Genomic DNA, 20,680 nt, shown 5'->3' with positions numbered 1-20,680 from the left:
GGGTCTTAACTTGACTTACTGTATAGGGCTCTCAGATGACCAGCAAATAACCCCGATTTGACAGTTCTTGGTTGGTTAAGAAGTGCACTGGCCCCGGTATCCCCGTGGCTCCCCCAGGCCAGGGACAGGATACTCATGTCTCTCTTGTCCTTTCTGTGTTCCAGGAATAGAGCTGTGTCCCCCTGGAAAACGGTTCATGATCACCATGGTGGCGAGCTTCGTGGCCATGGCGGGGCAGCTCCTCATGCCTGGGCTGGCGGCGTTGTGCCGGGACTGGCAGGTGCTGCAGGCGCTCATCATCTGCCCCTTCCTGCTCATGCTGCTGTACTGGTCGTGAGTATCCCCGCAGGCTGCCCATGCAGCTGCCCGCACGCGGAAGGCCGCGCCCACCCCGGGAGACACAGAGGAAACAGGGCTGGGACCCGCTATCCCCAAACTCCCCCTTGTGTCAGCTTGTGTGTTGTGAGGGAATGTTGCTCTCTCTTTTTTATTTTATTTTATTTATTTTTTAAATGTCTTGTCTTGGGAAATGTTCAGACCCACACAAAGTGCATAGAATATTGGAATGAGCCCTGGGTGCCCTTTGCCAGCTCTGACCACGTGGTCTTCTCAGTCTGGTGTCACACCTATTCGCTGGGTTATTCCGATGTGATTTTCATGAATGGATTTGCGAAGGGGGGATCCTTGGGTTGGGAGGAGCAATAGGGAGATGTTCAAGGAAATTCAGCAAAGCCACCTGGTCTCCTCTGGACTACAGAGGGGCAATGCCAGGCCCTTGGTCGCCACCCAGCAGCTGCAACCCAGGCTTGTGTGGCCCACAGAGCTGAGAACAGCTGCTGTGTGGTCCTGTGGGGGGAAAGTCTGCTCTGACAAGTTCAGGAGGAATTTTAGGGCCACGTGTACCTTTTCAGTTTCTAAGGTTTAAGTTTTGGGCTTGCTGACTTTAGGAAAAAAGAAACTGCTAAGCACACTGGTTTTAAGCTATGACCTGGGCAACTAGATTTTTGAAACTCCCAGGGGATTAACGTGTAGCTGAGATTGGAAATCACCACTCTTAGACAGTTGTTAGGGAAAAAAGGAGTGTCCTGACCTTTTTATAAATAACCCTTCTCTTTCTTTGCCTTCCGTCCACCCCCACCCCCCATGCCAACACTCTTGCTTCCCCACAAGTACAGGGTACTGTCACGTAGATTATAATACTGCGCTATTTCTATTCCTTCGTCACCAATGGCAACCAGATGTCTGGCAAAAAGTCAGTTGTGTCTCAGCTTTGTTCACAGAGCGGAGAGGGCACTACTGGGGCTTCCTTTTCTTCAAAGGTGCCAGGGAGGAGAAGAAAGCCCCTGCCTTTTAACTTTGCCAGGGCCACCACCCAGGTTGTCACCCCCAGCAGATAAAAATCAGTGAGCGAGGCGCCTTTTCCTCTAGAGCCCTGCCCTTGCTCACTTTGTCATAAGAGCCTCAGCAGCAGCGAGCAGCCTAAAGGCCATCTGCTGGCGAGGGCCCCATCGCGCAGCGGCCACACTGCCCTCCTCTCACCAGCGCCTCTGCCAGGCTTCTAGACCTGAGGTCTCCTGCAGGAACCACACAGGTTTCAGATCCTGCTCCCTCCAGCAGGATGGCCCTGGCCAGTGTGGCTCAGTTGGTTGGGGTGTCTTCCCGTGCACCAAAGTGTTGCCAGTTTGATTGCTGGACCCCCAGTAGGGGATGTGCAGGAGGCAGCCAATCGATGTTTCTCTCTCCCTCTCCCTTCCTCTCTCTCTAAAAATCAATGAAAACATTTAAAAAATAAGGGGCAAAGAATGAAATGGTTTCCCCAGAGCTGGAAGCAGTGGGCAGCTCTTCCCTTAATCAGTCAGAGGAAGCCCTTCCTGTTCCTCCCTGCGCCCGGAGCCGGGCTGGGCTTGTTTTGGACTTTGGGGCATTTATTTATTTAACAAATGTTTATATAGTGTCTGCTCTATGCCAGACGCACATGCTAGCACTACACAAAGAGTAGACCATTCAGTCTTCCTATCGACCACCCCACTGAGAAGATGACAAAACTGAGGCTCCCAGTTGGCCCTGAAACCCAGCACTTGTGCTGTCTCTCTCCCACCTTCCCTCAGCTGCCATCCACTTGTCTTGGGAGAGGAGCCCCATTGCCCTAGAGCATCTTCCGTGTGGTCTGGCATCCTCCGCCTCCCTCCTCTCACTTCCTGGCCTCCACAGCACCCAAGGGCAGAAGTGCTGTCTGCTGGCCCCTGGGGGTTGTTGGGCCAGGGTAGGCACAGCCTTTTGGAGACCCACACTCCTGTGAGGGCAGACAGGGTGTCTCCATTACCTCCAGGCTCTGAGTCTCAGCCCTGGTTCTGCTCCCACCTGTCCCAGGTAGGAGGGCACCTTATGGAGAAATGGCAGGGAAGGGTTTCCTGGAACGGGTCTGGGATCCTGGCCCACATGGGAAAGGGCTGCAGGGTGGGGAGGTGGGAGGGGGATAAGGATATTTGTCTTATTCTTGTTCATTTAAAGTTAAAATGCATCAAGGTTAATGATAGGCAAGGTAAGGCATTCATTTACTTATGTACATTATCAAACCTAAGGAAAATTCTTTGAAACAAAACTCTACAGTGGAAAGGGTATCCAGGGAGGGTACTCTGACAAGTAAAATGTGTGTGTGGACAGACAGATGGACAGATGTCCCGATGCACTGGCACCGTGTAGTTACTGCTCTGGCACCGCTGTCTGGATCAACCTGCTCTGCTCACACATGTTAACTGCTGTGATCGTAATCGGCATTATTTTTTATTTATATTATTATTTAAGGTGCTTGGCACATGTCTGGCCTACAGCAGGTGCTCACTAATATTAGCTACTGTTGTTACAATGATTATATCACCTCTTAGCATGTGTGGCAGCCTGGGAGTACCGGGCAGGTAAAAGACACCAGGCATGAGAGACGTATTCCATTTCACCTAGCAGTTCGAAAGCCTCCGTAACAGTCATTGGCTTTTAAAGGCCACTGCACTGCCTCTCCTTTTTTGTCATTTCTGATTCCCTCCCGCCTCCCATCTGCTGCAGCGGGAAGCTGTGGCTCCCCAGGCTCTGGTCTGACAGGATGAAGTGGGCTGTTGGGGGAGGTGGTGAGCTGCAGCACCAGTCCCAGGACCAGCTATTGGTGACAAAATATTGAAAGTCACTTGCTTTCCTTTAATGAGCAGGTATTTATTTTGTGCGCCCAGGGGGCCAGCAGTGCACTTGGTGCTTTGCAGTGACTCTAAGAGCTGTGCATGAACAAGGGTCATAAACCAAACTGTATGACACAAGTTGCCACAACCAGGGTCCTGGGTAACAACAAAGAGGTGGACGGGGGTTGGAGGGATCTCCTGGTTCCAATTGTGGGCTAAGCTGACAGGGACCCTCCAAACACACACAGATGCCGAATAAGATACACATTAGCCAAAGTGTTACACAGCGCTGAGCTCCGTGCAAGCCCCGGGAGTTCCCTGGGCCCAGACCAAGCAGAGCATTCGAGCAGGACTGGCCAGGCAGCTGCAGGGCATCTGAACCGGAAAAAGGAGCTTTGGCTTCAGCACCTGCAAAGGGGGCTGGAGCTGAGATCTCAGGCCCGTATCTCTTAGAATCGGGCCCTTAAATGAAACCAGGGGTCAGAACTGTTGGTGAAAATAGAGCTGAGGGTGGAAGAGTTCATCCCACCAAGAGACCTAACTCCGAAGCTGGCTGACGGCCTGGGGCTGAGGGTGGAAGAGTTCATCCAAGTAGAAACTGGAGCCTCGATGTCTGCACCACACATGCTGTGTGTTCTAAATTCCAAGGCTCCGACGTTAACGTAAGAACCAGTGAGTTCTTCAGAACCTCAAGGCCAAATGGAAACCCCCCCGGGGAGAACCACTGGGGCCAGGCACTCAAGATTCACTCCAAAGAAATGTTCACCAAGGATAAGCTCACAGGCAAAATTCACAGAGCTCATCACAAGGGCCAAAAACTATAAATTGGGGAGCTTGCATGCCAGGAACTCCAGAAAATAGAGCAATCTGAGAGATAAGTTAATTAGCTAACTTATTAAGTAGTTACCACAACCCCACACCAATTGCTGTTCTAGATACTAAGTATTCTAGATACTTCACATGCATACGAGCGGGTCCCCGCTCACGTGAAAACTCCCTAACAGTGGGGCGTGTGGGGTGGGAGGGAGCCCACTGACCATGAAGCCATCAACAAGCGAAGGACATGGATTCACTAACCAGCACATGAGGAAGGTGAGACGCTGCCGTGGGACAGAAAGGGACAGCAGGGTGATCAGAAGGGCCGCTTTGAAGAGGCGACATTCCTTTCTGAGACATAAATGATCAGAAGGAGGAAGTCACACACAGTTCTGCGCGGAAATGTGTTCCCAGCACACGGGAGCAGCCAGGGCAACAGCTGGCTCCCACTGTTTTTTCTGGAAGAGGAAGCAAGGCCAGTGTGTCTGGAACATGAGGGAAAAGGGGCGGGGGGCCAAGCTCAGACGCAGGTGGGTCAGACCACCTGGGGCCTGAAGCCCAGCGATTTCTTCTAAAAGCAGGAAGACCCGTTGGAGGTTTATGCAGGTCAGGGATATGCTCTGGCGCATGCTCTGGGGTCGCTGTCTGCAGTGTGGCGAGTGGTTGTGGGCGGGTGAGAGGGGCAGAGGGCTGCCACACTGGCAGGCCCGTGAGAGGTGGTGTGGTGCCTGCACTGGGGTGGGTGGGAGGTCACTGGAAGGGGTCTGACCCCAGGTACACTCCGTAAGTGGCTTCGTGGAGGCTTGCCAGTGGTCTGCGTTGGCGGGTGGGATAAGGAACAGCAGTAACTCGGGTTTGGACGGTTTGCTGAGATGGGGCCGGAGCTCCCTGAAACGTGGAGGCCCATCTAGGAAATGGAGCGTGAAGTCCTGTCCTGAGAGCAGTTGGAAGGGTGACAGAAATGAGATCACTGGCTGAGGGGGAGCTTTGAAAAGGCGGGTTTTGATCTTGGGGACAATAGGGAACCACTGTAAGGAGTGCAGAGACTTGATTGAAACCACAGCCTGCATTAAATTACAGGGTTTATTAGCATCCAGATCTGGTGAGGCCAACAGAGCTGGAGGAGAAGTCACTGAGTAGTTACTCGGTTCCCAAGAGTTGGGGCGCTCCACATCATGGGGGCCACACAGGAGGCACCTGGTCAGTCAGGAGGCTGAGGGAAGGAGTGGGCAGGAGCCTTCACTGTGGTTTCCTCAGGGAGGAACCGGTGAGCCAGGTGAGCAGGCTTCGTGTTGGCTGGTTTGAATAGCTTCAGGGGGCCGTGGGGCACCCGGACGCTCCGCTGGTTGTCTGGTACCTGGCCCTGGGTGGTTAGGGCAGGGGAATGATGCCAGAGAGTGAGAGCCCCATGGAGGAGGTGGTGGGGGTGTGGGCTCTGGATCGCGGGGTTTGTATTTGAAAGGTGCACTCATAGGTTAGTTGTTTGCTAAATGTAGGAATGTCCCTCCCAGAAACATAAAAAACTCAGGAAATAAAAAGGCATGATTAATGCGTAGCCCTACAGCAGCTACAGGGTTACAGAATGCTCTGGAACGATGTGCCCATGGCGCTGGAGAAGCCAGCCGGAAAGAGGTAGCAGCAGAGGACTGATGTGCCCGGGACTGGATGGGAGTTTGGGCAGGGGGTGTGGTGAGCACAGGTGGATTCTCCCGGGTGGGGAGACGCAGTGCCCTAGCAAGTGGAGCTACAATGGGAAACTGATGTCATTGCACGTGCTGCCTATGGATGCTCCTACCTTCCGGGTCCGGGAGCAACGAGCTGTGGTTGCCCAAGGGCTGTAGGCAAAGGAAGACTTTCAGGGCTGAGTGGCCCAAGAGAACCGAAGGATGTGCTTCTTAGCTGTTGGTGCTTCCGCAGGCTTTGCAGAGTCAAACTTAGGCTTGTCATTGTGAAGCGCAAACAGAAGAAGAGAGGGTACTTGGGAATATTTTTACCCGAGTGTAAGTGCTGTCAGAGGTGGAGGGTAACTTCATGGATGGGTGTGGGTCCCTGAGACCCAGGCAGCCTTTGAACCTCATGGCACTGGGGCCAGATAGGAATGCTCATCTAGTCATCTTGCTTGGGAATTTACTACCACTGAAGATAGGGTGGCAAAACATCAGTGCTAATGTAGAAGGAAGTCATACTGACCAATCCTGTTTCGGGGATAAATGTGGAATTCTCCCAGGGTCCCAGAAAACAAATTGGGCATGGGGGATGGCAGGGCGAGAGGAAGGGGGAGTCTAAGAGAAACTCGGATTTGATATGCTAGGAATTGGCAGGTGAGGACAGAATGGAAGACGGGGCTACTGGGAAGCTGCCTTCTAATTGTACTGATCGTACAAAAGGTATCCCTTCCAGGTGGCTCAGCCCGCTCCAGGTCACGTGGTGACACACCTTCCTGTGCAGGAGCTCTCATGCAGCACACAGCCTGCGGCCTGCCTTTGGGGGTCCAGGTGTGTGCTAGAACCGTGGTTGGCAAACTGCGGCTCGCGAGCCACATGCGGCTTTTTGGCCCCTTGAGTGTGGCTCTTCCTAAGCCTTAGGAGTACCCTAATTAAGTTAATAACAATGTACCCACCTATATAGTTTAAGTTTAAAAAATTTGGCTCTCAAAAGAAATTTCAATCGTTGTACTGTTATTTGGCTCTGTTGACTAATGAGTTTGCCGACCACTGTGCTAGAACATCTGGGAAAACTGCAGGGTGGAAAATCAGGAGGGTAATACATGGAGCGGGTGACAGAGTTTTCCGAGTGGAACTCACTGTTGAGGAGTGACATGGGAGTGAGAAGCCTGCCCACATGGTATCTACCCAAAGGTTATTTTGGTGGAAACAACGGGAAGTAGGAAGTCGAAGAGATGATAAAGATGTTAGTGACACCTTCCCAAAATGTTAGTGCATGTCATCACAGTACCTTCAAATGTAAGTTAGGGAGCAGAGTACACGTGATGCTTTGTGAAGACAAGGATGTCCGCGTCTGCATGTGCGGGGACAGTTGTGACGCCATTCAGTAAGCTCCCCTGAGGGCTCTCACCGTACACGAGAGCGTGCACCCTTCTTCCAGCAATGTTTGCTGGGTGTCAGGGGTCATCATAAACGTGGAGGACACTGTCCTGCCCCACGGAACAGCCTGGCAAGGCGGCTGATGCGCTGTGACATACACTAATGCACAGGTCTTAAACTGTTAGGGACACACTTTCCCGGAGATCAACAACAAATCTCTGGGAAAGTGTGAGGCTCCATTAACCAAAATATTCCTGGGTTAGGGAGGGCAGGTAGGCAGTGGGATTATTCTGGTGTTTAGCAGGGGAAACCAGGGTATCAAAAAGCTCCCCAGAGCCTGGCTGGTGTGGCTCAGTGAATGAGCATCCACCATGAACCAGGAGGTCATGGTTCCATTCCCAGTCAAGGTGCATGCCTGGGTTGCGGGCTAGATCCCCAGTGGGGGACGTACAGGAGGCAGCCAATCAATGATTCTCTCTCATCACTGATGTTTCTATCTTCTCCCCTCTCATTTCCTCTCTGAAATCAATAAAAATAAATACATTCTTTTAAGTCTTCCCTGGAGCACTCAGAAAAGTGGGAAAGTCAGTAAAAATTGGTTTTCGGACGTCAGTGGTTCTCAGAGTGCAGCCTCTGAACCAACAACGTCCTCACTACCCTGGAACTTGTTAGAAACACAAAGTCAGTGTCGGGGGTGGGGCCAGAGGTTACGGTTTAGGACCCGCCCCCCCTGCCCCCAGGGTATGTCACTCAGCCCCAGTTCAAGAAGTGCTGTCCTAACACTTCTCCCCCACCTGCAGTTAACACAAAGTAATACTGAATGTCCACTATAATTGAAAAAACTTTAAAAAAAAATTTGATCTTAAATTTTCAGTATTTATCATTTTTTGAAAACATTTTAAATTTATTTTTTCAATTACAGTTTTTATTCTAAGAGGACTTATTAAAAAGATGTCTCTTTTAAAAAAATAAAATAAAAACTAAAAATAATTTTTTAGAAAAAGGAGTGCTGCCCTGTGCCAGGCTGCCCATCACAGAAGAGAAAGCCAGACGTCCTGCATAGGGGACGGGACCCTCAGGAGCCAGGTGCTGCTGAGGGGCGGAACGGAGCTCAGAGGGCTGTGCACACACCTCCGTGAGAAGCAGTTTCTGGTTCTGCAGGGAAATGAAACGTGTGTCCTTGAAGGGCCAGGTGACACCATGCAGGATCTGGTGCTTGCCAGCTCCACCGCAGAGCACAGAGCTGTCTTTTTTTTTTCTTTTAATATATTCTATTGATTTTTACAGAGAGGAAGGGATAGTTAGAAATATCTATGAGAGAGAAACATCGATCAGCTGCCTCCTGCACACTCCCTACTGGGTATGTGCCCACAACCGAGGTACATGCCCTTGACCGGAATCGAACCTGGGACCCTTCAGTCCGCTGGCGGATGCTCTATCCACTGAGCCAAACCGGTTAGGGCCAGAGTTGTCTTGATCATCCAGATGTCATGGAAATTCCCGGGACTGGTGGACGAGGGCGTCAAAATCTCAGCACTGGATCTAAGCATTTCATCTGCTCCCTGAGAACATAAGCCTATGTGCATGTGTGTTCTGGAGTCTTAAGTGATGGACCGTGACCTTGCTTACCTGTCCTCGCACGGGCAGCCAGGTGGGGCGCTGGCCGCACTTTCCCTCACGCCCTCCCCGGGCTGTTCACAGGGACCCTGTGAGGGAGGAGCCTCACACAGGCGGCGGCGCAGGAACTCCCCGGGCTGTTCACAGGGACCCTGTGAGGGAGGAGCCCGCGTGGAGCCTCACACAGGCGGCGGCGCAGGAACCGCCTGGGGAAAGAACAGCAGGTGGGGATGCGTGAAGACGGTGAATTATTAACCACACTCGGTTCGCTAGAATTTCATTCTGACAAGAGGAAAGTGCTGCTGGCAGTCACCGCGAACAACGAGAGCATCTGGGAAAGCAAGAAGAGGATAAGGAAGGTGCGGGAAATCACTAGGAAATGAGAGAAAGACGGAGCCGCCCCAGTGGAAGGGAAACCTTGAAGCCAGGAAACTGGAGCGTGCTCTGCGAGGAGGGGGCAGCACAGTCACACCCTTAGGGGGAAAGATGCTAAAAGGATTTTAATTTTTAACAATTTCAAGAAAAAGCCAGTGTAAAACATTTAAAATAGCCTCCGGTTAGATAATATCCAGAAAAGAAATTGCTAACTATTCCAATATGTAAATGGTCCCAAATATCATTGGCTCTTTTAAATATCATCAGAAATATTTTGGCCAGAATAGCCATAATTGTTAATATTTCTACAGAGTCTGCTTTGTCAGGTGCTGCTAAGAACTTTCTATAATTTAGCCCTTTAGTCCTCCCATCGACTCTCTGGAATAGGAACGGAGACAGTCCAGTATGGATGGAGAAACTGGGGCTCCCACAGAATGCTTACAGCCTCTGTGGCCAGGTGGCCAGCAGGGGACCCCAGAGCCAGAATGAGGATACCAGGGGGTGACTCAGGGCGCAGTGCCGGGGTGCTGCAGGGCCCCAGCCTGGGACCGCATGCTGGTGGAGGGCGACTCCTGGGCGGCCAAGAGCAGTATGTGCGGGCACAGCGCTAAGCTGCTCACCCAGGAGGAACTATCTCTTCCAGTCCTCTTTTTATTTAGTTTATATTGCTTAACGTTTACAAAGACATTTTTTAAAATCTTCGGGGAGTGTCTCATTCCTTCCCCTAATGGAGGCTTAATGAAAATTTAGGTGGATGAATCCATTTTTATTCTTGCATCGTTGAAATGATTTTACAAGACCCTTTAAAGTTCATTCCAGCAGTTATGAGCCTTTTTTCCTGCCCGCACATACTTCCTCCATCAAAAATGGTTTTATTTCACCCGCCCGCCCGCCTGGCCGGCATGGCTCAGTGATTGAGTGTCGACCTATGTACCAGGAGGTCATGGTTGGATTCCTTGTTGGGGCACATGCTCAGGCCAATGGCGATGTGCAGGAGGCAGCCAATCAGTGATTCTCTCTCATCATTGATGTTTCTATCTCTCCCTTCCTCTCTGAAATCAATAAAATATATATATATATATTAAATGGTTTTATTTCAGCCCTGGCCGGGTGATTTAGTTGGTTGGACCATCATCCTGTACACCAAAAAGTTGCGGGTTTGATTCCCAGTCAGGGCATGTACCCAGGTTTCAGGTTTAATCCCTGGTCAGAGTGTGTACCAATCCATGTTTCTCACATCAACCCCTGCCCTCTCTGTCTCTCTCTCTCTCTCTCAAAATCAATAGAAACATCCTTGGGTGAGGATTTAAAAAATGGTTTCATTTCAAAAGGGAGCAGAGTACCACATTATGTCAACTCTGTTCCAGATAAAATGGGGCTGAGAGGTTCCCTACATACCAGGGGGGGATGCAAATTCCGTCATACCGACACTTAGTCACACAGGAAATGTTTTCCTCAGAGGAAACTGGAAGCAGTGGATCATAAAAAGCATATATAGCAGTGGTTCTCAACCTTCTGGCCCTTTAAATACAGTTCCTCATGTTGTGACCCAACCATAAAATTATTTTCGTTGCTACTTCATAACTGTAATGTTGCTACTGGTATGAATCGTAATGTGAATATCTGATATGCAGGATGGTCTTAGGAGACCCCTGTGAAAGGGTCGTTTGACCGCCAAAGGGGTCACGACTCACAGGTTGAGAACCGCTAATATATAGTCTCTGGGAACTCAAATAAATCTCCAATAATTCTTTTTATAGGTTATCAGATAGTTAATTTGGGGAGACTTATAGGAAACTTAAAGCAAACACAATTTTTTTAGTTGAATTCTATTTGTTTAAAAATTATCTAGGTGGGTAATGCTGACCAAAGGCAAAGTATAAATAAAAATGGTGGTCAACATTTTATTCCAAACCATTGAACGAACAACTAAAAGTGAGATAAAAATGTTCTCTACATTGGTGCTTTGGGAGCTGCTGATGGCATGGAATTTTAGGGAGCCCTCAGGCAAGAGGCTGCCCAGTTTTCAACTTCTGAGTATACAGAGATTACGTAAAATAGCAGGAACCCCTGTGGTCAACAAGACTGCTTCCTCGTAGAAGCAGAGAAAGGCCTGTGCTGGGTCGGGGGTGGGGGAGGTGTAGCCTCTGCTCCAAAGGCCAGCGCGACCGACTCCAGGGCCACCTCTTTGTCCTCCCTGTCCCCATGCCCAGAATGAGCTCCAGCACCGCCTCTCACGACCCCGCCGAGGAGGAGGGGTCACTGGGCCCTGCCAGCAGGCTGACCTCAGGGTCCGTGTGTTCTGTGGGAGTGGAGGCATTGAGCTGTTGGCGGCTGGCAGGAGTCAAGTAGATGGCCCTCTGGTGACAGGTGTCTCGTGATCGCTGCTAAGCAGTCGCTGCAGCAGCTGGCACAAGTCCACGTGGGTGATTAAAGAGAGGCCAGGGCCCAGCTCCCATCCTTGGGGACTGGCGAAGGACACATCAGTGTCACAGGAAGTGGGAATCCGGACAGATAGGCACGGCCGCCCTCAGTCGCTGGCTTCGGTGGCCAGCTGTGCCTGTTTCTGTAGGACTTGGGAGAGGGAGCACGGCAGAGGCAAGAGGCTGCTTTCCAGAGCCTTGTATGAGCTTGGGGCAAAGGCAGCAGGGCCACAGGGTAAACCAGTCAGTGAGTTTGTGGCTTCGGCTCCGTGGTCTCCTGCCTGGGTAAGATGGGAGCCGGCAGGGCAGGAGGAGCTCGGTCCGGGGAGAGGGGTGACTGGGCACCTTAAACAGGCTGCTCAGACAGATGCCCCAATAAAACTCCATTTAGAGAAAAGCAACATAAACCCTTTCATTGTTCCTTCTGCCCTCTTACCTCCTCAAATTGTTTTTCAACATCACATTTATTTTTATCATTTGTAAAAATGCCAGATTAATTCCCCCTGCAGCATTACATTTTGAATGCCCCATGGACTATATACTTTCTGCAGCCTGATAATTGCTTATGTGGTAAAAAAAACAAAAACAAAACAAACAAACAAACAAAAAACAGAAGGAGAAAGAGCACAAGGAGGGAGAAAGTGGAGAAAACTAACCCAGCTACAGAATATTTTCTGCTGAATTCCTAGTATTCATGTTTGCAGTATTCACTGAGAAACATTTTAAATGTGCCCAATTATTACACATTCAGAGTTGCTTAATCTAAAAGGCTAGCTCCAAACACATCTTAGTGCTGCCTTCATTCCGCATGGCCAAAACCGAAAGCATCAATACAATGTTTGTTCAGTGGGATGCCATGATCAGCATTTTTCGTACCCTCCAGAAAGAGGCAGCCATTTCCACTAGTCCCTTGAAGCAAATCGCGTTAGAGAATGTTGGAGCTGAGTGAGGCCTTAGTATCATTCCACCACCCATTGCCCATTAGCACCCATTCTACAGATGTGGGGAAACTGAGGCCTGAAGGGTTAGGTGACCTGCTCAGTCACAAAACTGGTTTATAAGCCCAAGATTCCTGATATGTTCCCTCCGCATTTCTATAGTAGAAGAAGTAGGGAGCTTGCATATACATTATTTGGAAAAGCAATAGAGCCAATGGTGTGAGTGTATGTGACAAATTAGTGGGATGGCCATTTAAATAAAAGAATTCCTTGTTTTACAGAGATTTGCAAAAAGAGTTCATTTGCATTGGGAAAACATTGGGTTTTAACCATCCTAAGAGCCAATTTTTTTAATTTGTTTTAAATTTATTTTTTTTAATCCTCCGCCCTCAGTCGCTGGCTTCGGTGGCCAGCTGTGCCTGTTTCTGTAGGACTTGGGAGAGGGAGCACGGCAGAGGCAAGAGGCTGCTTTCCAGAGCCTTGTATGAGCTTGGGGCAAAGGCAGCAGGGCCACAGGGTAAACCAGTCAGTGAGTTTGTGGCTTCGGCTCCGTGGTCTCCTGCCTGGGTAAGATGGGAGCCGGCAGGGCAGGAGGAGCTCGGTCCGGGGAGAGGGGTGACTGGGCACCTTAAACAGGCTGCTCAGACAGATGCCCCAATAAAACTCCATTTAGAGAAAAGCAACATAAACCCTTTCATTGTTCCTTCTGCCCTCTTACCTCCTCAAATTGTTTTTCAACATCACATTTATTTTTATCATTTGTAAAAATGCCAGATTAATTCCCCCTGCAGCATTACATTTTGAATGCCCCATGGACTATATACTTTCTGCAGCCTGATAATTGCTTATGTGGTAAAAAAAACAAAAACAAAACAAACAAACAAACAAAAAACAGAAGGAGAAAGAGCACAAGGAGGGAGAAAGTGGAGAAAACTAACCCAGCTACAGAATATTTTCTGCTGAATTCCTAGTATTCATGTTTGCAGTATTCACTGAGAAACATTTTAAATGTGCCCAATTATTACACATTCAGAGTTGCTTAATCTAAAAGGCTAGCTCCAAACACATCTTAGTGCTGCCTTCATTCCGCATGGCCAAACCGAAAGCATCAATACAATGTTTGTTCAGTGCGATGCCATGATCAGCATTTTTCGTACCCTCCAGAAAGAGGCAGCCATTTCCACTAGTCCCTTGAAGCAAATCGCGTTAGAGAATGTTGGAGCTGAGTGAGGCCTTAGTATCATTCCACCACCCATTGCCCATTATCACCCATTCTACAGATGTGGGGAAACTGAGGCCTGAAGGGTTAGGTGACCTGCTCAGTCACAAAACTGGTTTATAAGCCCAAGATTCCTGATATGTTCCCTCCGCATTTCTATAGTAGAAGAAGTAGGGAGCTTGCATATACATTATTTGGAAAAGCAATAGAGCCAATGGTGTGAGTGTATGTGACAAATTAGTGGGATGGCCATTTAAATAAAAGAATTCCTTGTTTTACAGAGATTTGCAAGAAGAGTTCATTTGCATTGGGAAAACATTGGGTTTTAACCATCCTAAGAGCCAATTTTTTTAATTTGTTTTAAATTTATTTTTTTTAATCCTCACCCAAGTATATTTTTTCCATTGATTTTTTTTGAGAGTGTGGAGGGGAGGGGGGAGAGGAGGAGTGGGAGGGAAGGAGAGAGAGAGACAGAAAGAGAGAGAGGGAGAGACATTGATGTAAGAGAGACATATCAATTTGTTACCTCCCATATGCACCCTGGGGCCTGGGATCGAGCCTGCAACTGAGGTACATGCCATTGACTAGGAATCAAACCTGAGACCCTTCAGTCCACTGGCTGACGCTCTAACCATTGAGCAAACCAGGGTAGAAGAGCCAGGGCATAACTTTTATTTGATTACATGATACTCAGCTCTTCTCCCTAAGTTACTAAGTTTGACTCAAATCATAAACTTGACATTTTTAAAGAGCTAATTCATGTCCATTTGCTATCTCTTGACCTGAACCTACTTATCTAAAAACAGAACTAGTTTGTTTTTTAAAAAATCCAAGTGATAACTTATCTGCTTGTCCAATACTATATTTTGTAAGAGCTTTGAACCAGAAACTTAAAAATATTCTCCCAATTGGTATTTAATTCAATGCTAGACTTTGAATTTTTTTTTAATTTGGAGAATCTTTTCAGAATTTCATATTGACTGTGATACTTGGTAGAACCCCAAAATAATAGCTAGAATCACCTCTGTAAATCAAAAGCACCTTCCTACAGTCTAAGACTTTCTTCATATACGTGTTCAGGGAAGCTTCAATCCTATAGAGCTCTCCATGACTCTTCTCCCTCTCCTCCCCCGTCTCACAGTGTCCTTCCCTCTGCATTGGACAACCTATTTGATAGAAGCTCTTACCTGTAAGGCATTTGTTAATCTACATGTTTTTCTCGACTGGCAGGTTGAGCATGCTCAGTACATGTTTATTCCAGGAATGATGTAATGTTGCATCACAACACGAAGGCATACCTGTCTACACTAAGTTCTAAAACTAAGCACTTCAGTAAAACAAGTGACTTGAAGATAAAATCCAGGGTGTTTGCAGTTCATCTTATTTCCTTTCTATATATTTTTGAGTAAATATTCTCATGTAATTTAAAGAGGATAGATATGCTAAAATGTAGAGAACGCCATGCTGGCATTTTATCAGGACAGGTGCTAAATGAGTTAGCAGGAAAGCAGCCCAGGTGGTACACCTGTCTGTCAGATCCTCCAGTTGGGTAGAAGGAATGCTTGGTTTTATTCTTAAATGTCAAGGAAAAAATATCAACTTCATAGTATTAAGAAAGGATTAAGTCTTGAGTTTTAATGACTGATTCTATGGAATTACAGGTCACAGGGACTAAGATGTAAAACAGATCCATGAATGTGAATCAGATGGGCTTGAGACTTAGCCAAACAATAGAAAAAGCGGGAGTGCAGACAAAGCTGGGAAAGTGTCTGAGAAGCAGCGCGTGACTATGAAACCATAAGGTGCTGTGGTCTGGAAGGCAGCGGCCAGTGGGGTGCTGCGGAGGAGGGGCGGGTAGGGTCTTGTTTCATTGCACACTGACACTGGGCTTTGAGGAACAACATCTAGTGGCATCAATCAGGGAAACAGACAACGTTTCTGTCCTGATGTGGAAACATTATTTACGTGATGCCCATGGAAAAATGGTTCCATGTAAATAAATGTTATCTCTTTAAGAATTAACACTTTATTGTGGCTATTTGGTAGATATCTTTCTAAAATGTACTTTTTCTGCCCTAACCGGTTTGGCTCAGCAGAGAGAGCGTCAGCCTGCGAACTGAACGGTCCCGGGTTCGATTCCGGTCAAGGGCATGTACCTTGGTTGCAGGCACATCCCCAGTAGGGGGTGTGCAGGAGGCAGCTGATCGATGTTTCTCTCTCATCGATGCTTCTAACTCTCTATCCTTTCCCTTCCTCTCTGTAAAAAATTCAATAAAATCTATTTTAAAAAAATAAAATATACTTTTTCTACTTTTAAACAGCACTATAAACATAGTGTGATGTGGAGAAATGACACTGGTGTAGGGGTCTAAAGACCAAGTGCCATGTCTGTCCCTGCCTGCATGTCCCCAGGAAGGCATTGTCTGGGCTCAGCCCACCTGTTGTGCACTGTGGGGCTGGGCCACATGCAAATCCGAGACCCTCTCTGACTCTGAAGTTTTCAGTGTTGTAACTTCGCCTGTTCTTGGTGAGCAATTCAAGGATTTTCATCATGGCATCAGGCATGTCTGTGGTACAGCAGTGTGAGCCTTCCAAGGGTTCCCACCCAGTGTGTGAGGTCCTGTGCCTGCCTGGTGGAGGTGGGGACACCTGGCTTTCCCACGCTGTCTTCTGGGAGCCAGCATGCCCTCTCTGCTCCAAACGCCTCCCCCACCCCTGCCTGTGGCCTGGGGACTTCTAACCTGGAACTCGGGGTCCTCGTCTGAGGAAAATCTGTTTTCAGTGGTTGGCTTCTTTAACCTCCCTGTTATTCAGTCAGAAGCGTTTTTCACTTACTTTCTAGTTCTTGGCGCTTTGTAGAATAATTGAGGCCACAGGGGAAGTGACCATGTGGTGGCTTTAGGTTCTAAGAACTGAAATTCAGGCTGTGCAGGTTGTTCTGAGGCTGGGTCACCCTTGCAGTGGTGCCCTCCGCTCACAAGTAGATCGTTAGTGTGGGTTGTATCCAGATAGAAACCTGTGTGTACAACACACAGGGGTGACGGTTCCTGGACCTGTGGGTGGGCAAATGTGTAGCGGTCTGGAAGGAAGGGAAATTTTGAGAGCAAAACTGATATCTTGCACTGAAAGTGGGCAGTGGCTACAGCGGAGGAAGCACAAGGTCAATGGGTGTGTGAGTGCCCACAGTGCGATTGGAAGGGTCCACACCACCATCGAGGGGTCAGCCCCTGGTGGGGAAGAGGCAGTGCAGGGGGGCCAGATTGGGACAAGAGGTCAAGGAGGGCTTTTGTCTTCTCTGGAATGTTTTAATTTTTAAGTAGAATATGGATTTATGTGTGATTTGCTTAATTAAAAATTACTTTTCTAGCCAAAGATGTTGACTCCAGTTTCCTCAGCTGTAACTCTTTGCCAATGGTAATCCCACCTCTGACTGTGGCTGGGATAGCCTCAGGGGAACCAGGCAGGTATCCTCCAGCGTCGTTACTGGGCAAATGCCTCCCGCTGTGTCACCGCTGTGTCACCGTGGGCAGCTCTCCCATCGCCTATTGGAAATACGGACCTGCCAAACTCTCATCACAGTCTCTGGCTACTCAGCACAGATAGTCAATATTTTTGCAGTGAAATTCTGTGCCACATGAGGTCAGGTCAGTTCAGGTTCCATTGCCAATGAGATGAATGGGAAGGGCTGTGGATTTCCGAAGCTTTTGGGTTCTGGAATTGTGACTAGGGGCTGTAGACCCTCTGACCATCCTAAACATGTTTGGGAGACGGCCTCGGGATGACCAGTCACTGGCCTTGGGGTGAGAGGTCCATCAGCCATGAGGTGATGAGACTTCTGCCCAGCAGTGATCTTTTTTTGCTCTTATTCTGCCCCTCACTTCCTGCAGTGGCTTTCAGACTAAACAGGACCAGTTTTACCCAGTTCCTTTCCACAGATGCCCTGGGACTCGCTGAATCGCCAGCTTAGTGGTCACAGCCTGAGAATCTCCAGTGGGGACTGTCTGCTTTCCATCTAGCACAGCCACTTTAATAGCTGTGTTATCTGGGCAGTGTACTTGGACTTTCTTTGCCATTTTCCCATCTGTAAAGAGGCGTAATAATAGTACTGCTGCATAATGAGCTTGAAAAAATTAAATGCTTCCAGGTTTTGAAACTTCCCGTTCCACTATTCACTCTACGGACTATTTCCTTTTCCTGTAGCCACAGCTGCTTCTAGCAGCCACTGCAGAGCTATCCCCCAGAGAAGCCGCTACGACTCCCAAGCCTCATTAACCTTTTGTGGTTGCAGAAGTCATCCCCACGGTCACTTTCTCACCATCCACATGCGAGCGTGCACCAGGCAGACATGGCCTCCAGCTGCCTACCACGCGCAGTTTCTCAGCCCTTGTTCCTCACAGGTCCTCAGCCGTTGGCTGGATTTGTAATTGTCATGGTGTCATTACATTATGTACTCATCAGGAGATATTTCAATAAATTTTCATAATGTGGCCACACTGCACATTATTCAAACTAGAATAGCTGTCTCTGGGCTTTCTCATAGGCTGATAGTCCAGTGAGTTCTTTATGACTTTGAGGCAAATTTAAATACGTGAGCTTCAGTATTCTGTACATGTGCTTTTGGGCCTGTGGCATTCTGGAACACTGAAGGAGCATCGCTTAGGAAAGTACCACCTGAACTTTAGTCATCCGAGTACCATGTAGGCACGTGGGGTGAGTTTCTTTGTCCACTGAGGGGAAAAATGTGGGTTCCTGAGTCAGGCTGCCTGGGTTGGAATCCAGCTCTGCCATCTAACAGCTCTGGAATCTGGACTGTGTCCTTGAACGTTCTGTGCCTGAATTTTCCCATCTATGTAATAGGGATGATATTACTACCATATAACAAGCTTGAGAGAATCAGTCCCACAGGAAACATGAGAAGAGTGCCTGGCGAGCATAGATCCAGTTGTGGGAAGGGTGGTCTGCAGTGCATTCTGCCTCTGGAGATGGGCTGGGTAACCAATGGGAGCTCGCCCATTATCTTATGCCCAAACCTCCTGGGAGCACCCTGCTTCTCTGCTTCAGTTCCTTCCAGTCAGATGGCTACTGCTCATTAGATTCCATAATGTGCAGCATCCTCCACTCCCTGGGTCCTGCCTCTCTCATCTCATAAATAGCATTCTGGTTTTACCAGTTTGCTGCTCCTTGAACACAACAGACTGTTTCATCGCCCTCTGCCTCCTCTCTGGTCCCGCACTCAGGCCCAGCCAGATAGAGCCAGCAAGGCCCTGCACTGCCACTGTCATGTACGATGGAAGGTGGTCTGTCCCTTTGTGATGTCATCTGGGATGTCTTGGAGTTGAGGACTCTTCTTAGCTGCCCTGAGTCTCCTTAGCCTCTGACCAACACCTAAGACCCTGCCATCACCCACCGTGGGGCCAGCTCAGACCGGCCCATTCGCAGAGGGCTCTCCCCAGGCCAGGACCTGACACTTGCAGTCGGAGGGGCAGAGTGACCTGCTTCTCAGGCTCTACAACATGATCAGACAGGCTAGAGCAGAGAGAGTGCAACACAGAGTAGCCTGGCTTCAAGGTTGCACACGGAGCCCCATGTGAACACAGAAAGCATATCCTGTGTCACAGAGCCAGGCCCAAGGAGACCAAAGAGGCCAGTAGTGCACACTGTGTTTTATGGTCATGATTTAGCAACATTAATGAAGCAAGAGTGCAACCTGACCACCACCCCCATCTCAAAATCTGTATATTTGGAAAATCCTGATAGAAATCATGAAATATTTAGAATCAAATCACAGTAAGAACTAGATGTCAAACTTGTGAAATGTCGCTGAAGTGATGCTTAAATGAACATTTGAAGCATGAATTCATATGTTAGAAAGGAAGAGTTAAAGTTAATGATCTATGTGTCCATGTCAAGAAATTAGAAAATGACACTAAAGCCAAATAAATCAGAAAGATGGAAATAATATAGATGAGCAATAGAAAGGCTGGCATTTGGGTTAGGTTATGTCGTTATAAAGAAAAAATCTGACAAAAACATAGCCAGGCATGAATACCTATTTAGCATCTATATATTCTGAATGTTTCTCTTTGCTTGCATTATAGTTCTCAAAATTGACTTGTAAAAACTACAGGCCAGCAAAGCAAACATTAATTTTCACTTTTTTTAATTGAGTGCCTACAATTTGAAACGTATGTTTTAGTGGCTTTCCCATTGGGCTCTCAGATGAAAAGACACGAGACTTTCTGACCCTGTTTTGAAGCTCTGGGCCATCACACAGCCCTCCCATACCTCTGTGCAGCTGTGCAAGAGGGGGCTCTTTAACAAGTCCCCCAGGTCTCCAGCATGGATTGGTGTTCAGATTAAACCATCCCAAATGTACCCCCAAATTCAGTGGGAACCTGCCTGGCTGTTTCTGCAAAAGGCAGTCACAAGCAAGTAGAAACTTGATTTTTGTTCAGCTAGGTGAGAGAGAGAGCAGTTATTAGATACCATTAGTGATGTGACTTGGAAATAAAAATGTTCCTCTGATAACTTTTTCCAGCTTCTGAATTACTTTAATTAGAGACTCTCTGAGCTTGCAGGGCAGGTGTTGGGTGGTTACAATGAAGACTTCTTATCAGTGCCAATCAGGACTCCTGTTCCCGTGTCACTGAAATAAAATAGAGTGGTGACTGAATGAAGCACTGGGCTGACAAAGGCTACGACTTTGATTTCCAGTATTTGCTTCTCCCAGTCAGGGTCACCGCCGTTTTACAATGCAATCCTCAGGGAGCACAGCAGCACCCACCCTGCGCATGCCTTCTGGCTGCTTGCACTCCAGGCAGAGCTGAGGAGTTATGGCAGAGACCTTATGGTTCTAAAAAGACTAATATGGACTATTTGGGCTTTTACAAGAAAAGTGAGCTGACCCTGCTCCAAACAGGAACATTGTTCTCTTTGACTTGTTAATCTATATATCCTATCTAATAAAGAGGGGATATGCTAATTAACCCTCACACTGTCGCAAAGATGGCGGCACCCACAGCCAATAAGGAGGGAATATGCTAATTGACTGCCCCGCCCTCAAAGATGGCAGCGCCCACAG

At 48.3% G+C, this 20,680-nt stretch overlaps 1 protein-coding gene across 1 annotated transcript in view; it reads left to right on the top strand.

Moving 5' to 3' along the window:
• Positions 1-20,680, top strand: part of SLC22A23 (solute carrier family 22, member 23) — a gene marked incomplete at its 5' end in the record, with an annotated part of 211,668 nt that overhangs the window by 140,559 nt on the left and 50,429 nt on the right. Inside the window, one exon of the mRNA XM_014542380.1 lies at positions 165-333. Within this exon, the coding sequence (XP_014397866.1) occupies positions 165-333 (169 nt within the window). The remainder of the gene's footprint in view (positions 1-164; positions 334-20,680) is intronic.

The sequence above is a fragment of the Myotis brandtii genome, unplaced genomic scaffold (genome assembly GCF_000412655.1).
Source record: "Myotis brandtii unplaced genomic scaffold, ASM41265v1 scaffold300, whole genome shotgun sequence".
Classification (NCBI taxonomy): Eukaryota; Metazoa; Chordata; class Mammalia; order Chiroptera; family Vespertilionidae; genus Myotis; species Myotis brandtii.
This window is presented reverse-complemented; position numbering and strand designations above follow the sequence as displayed.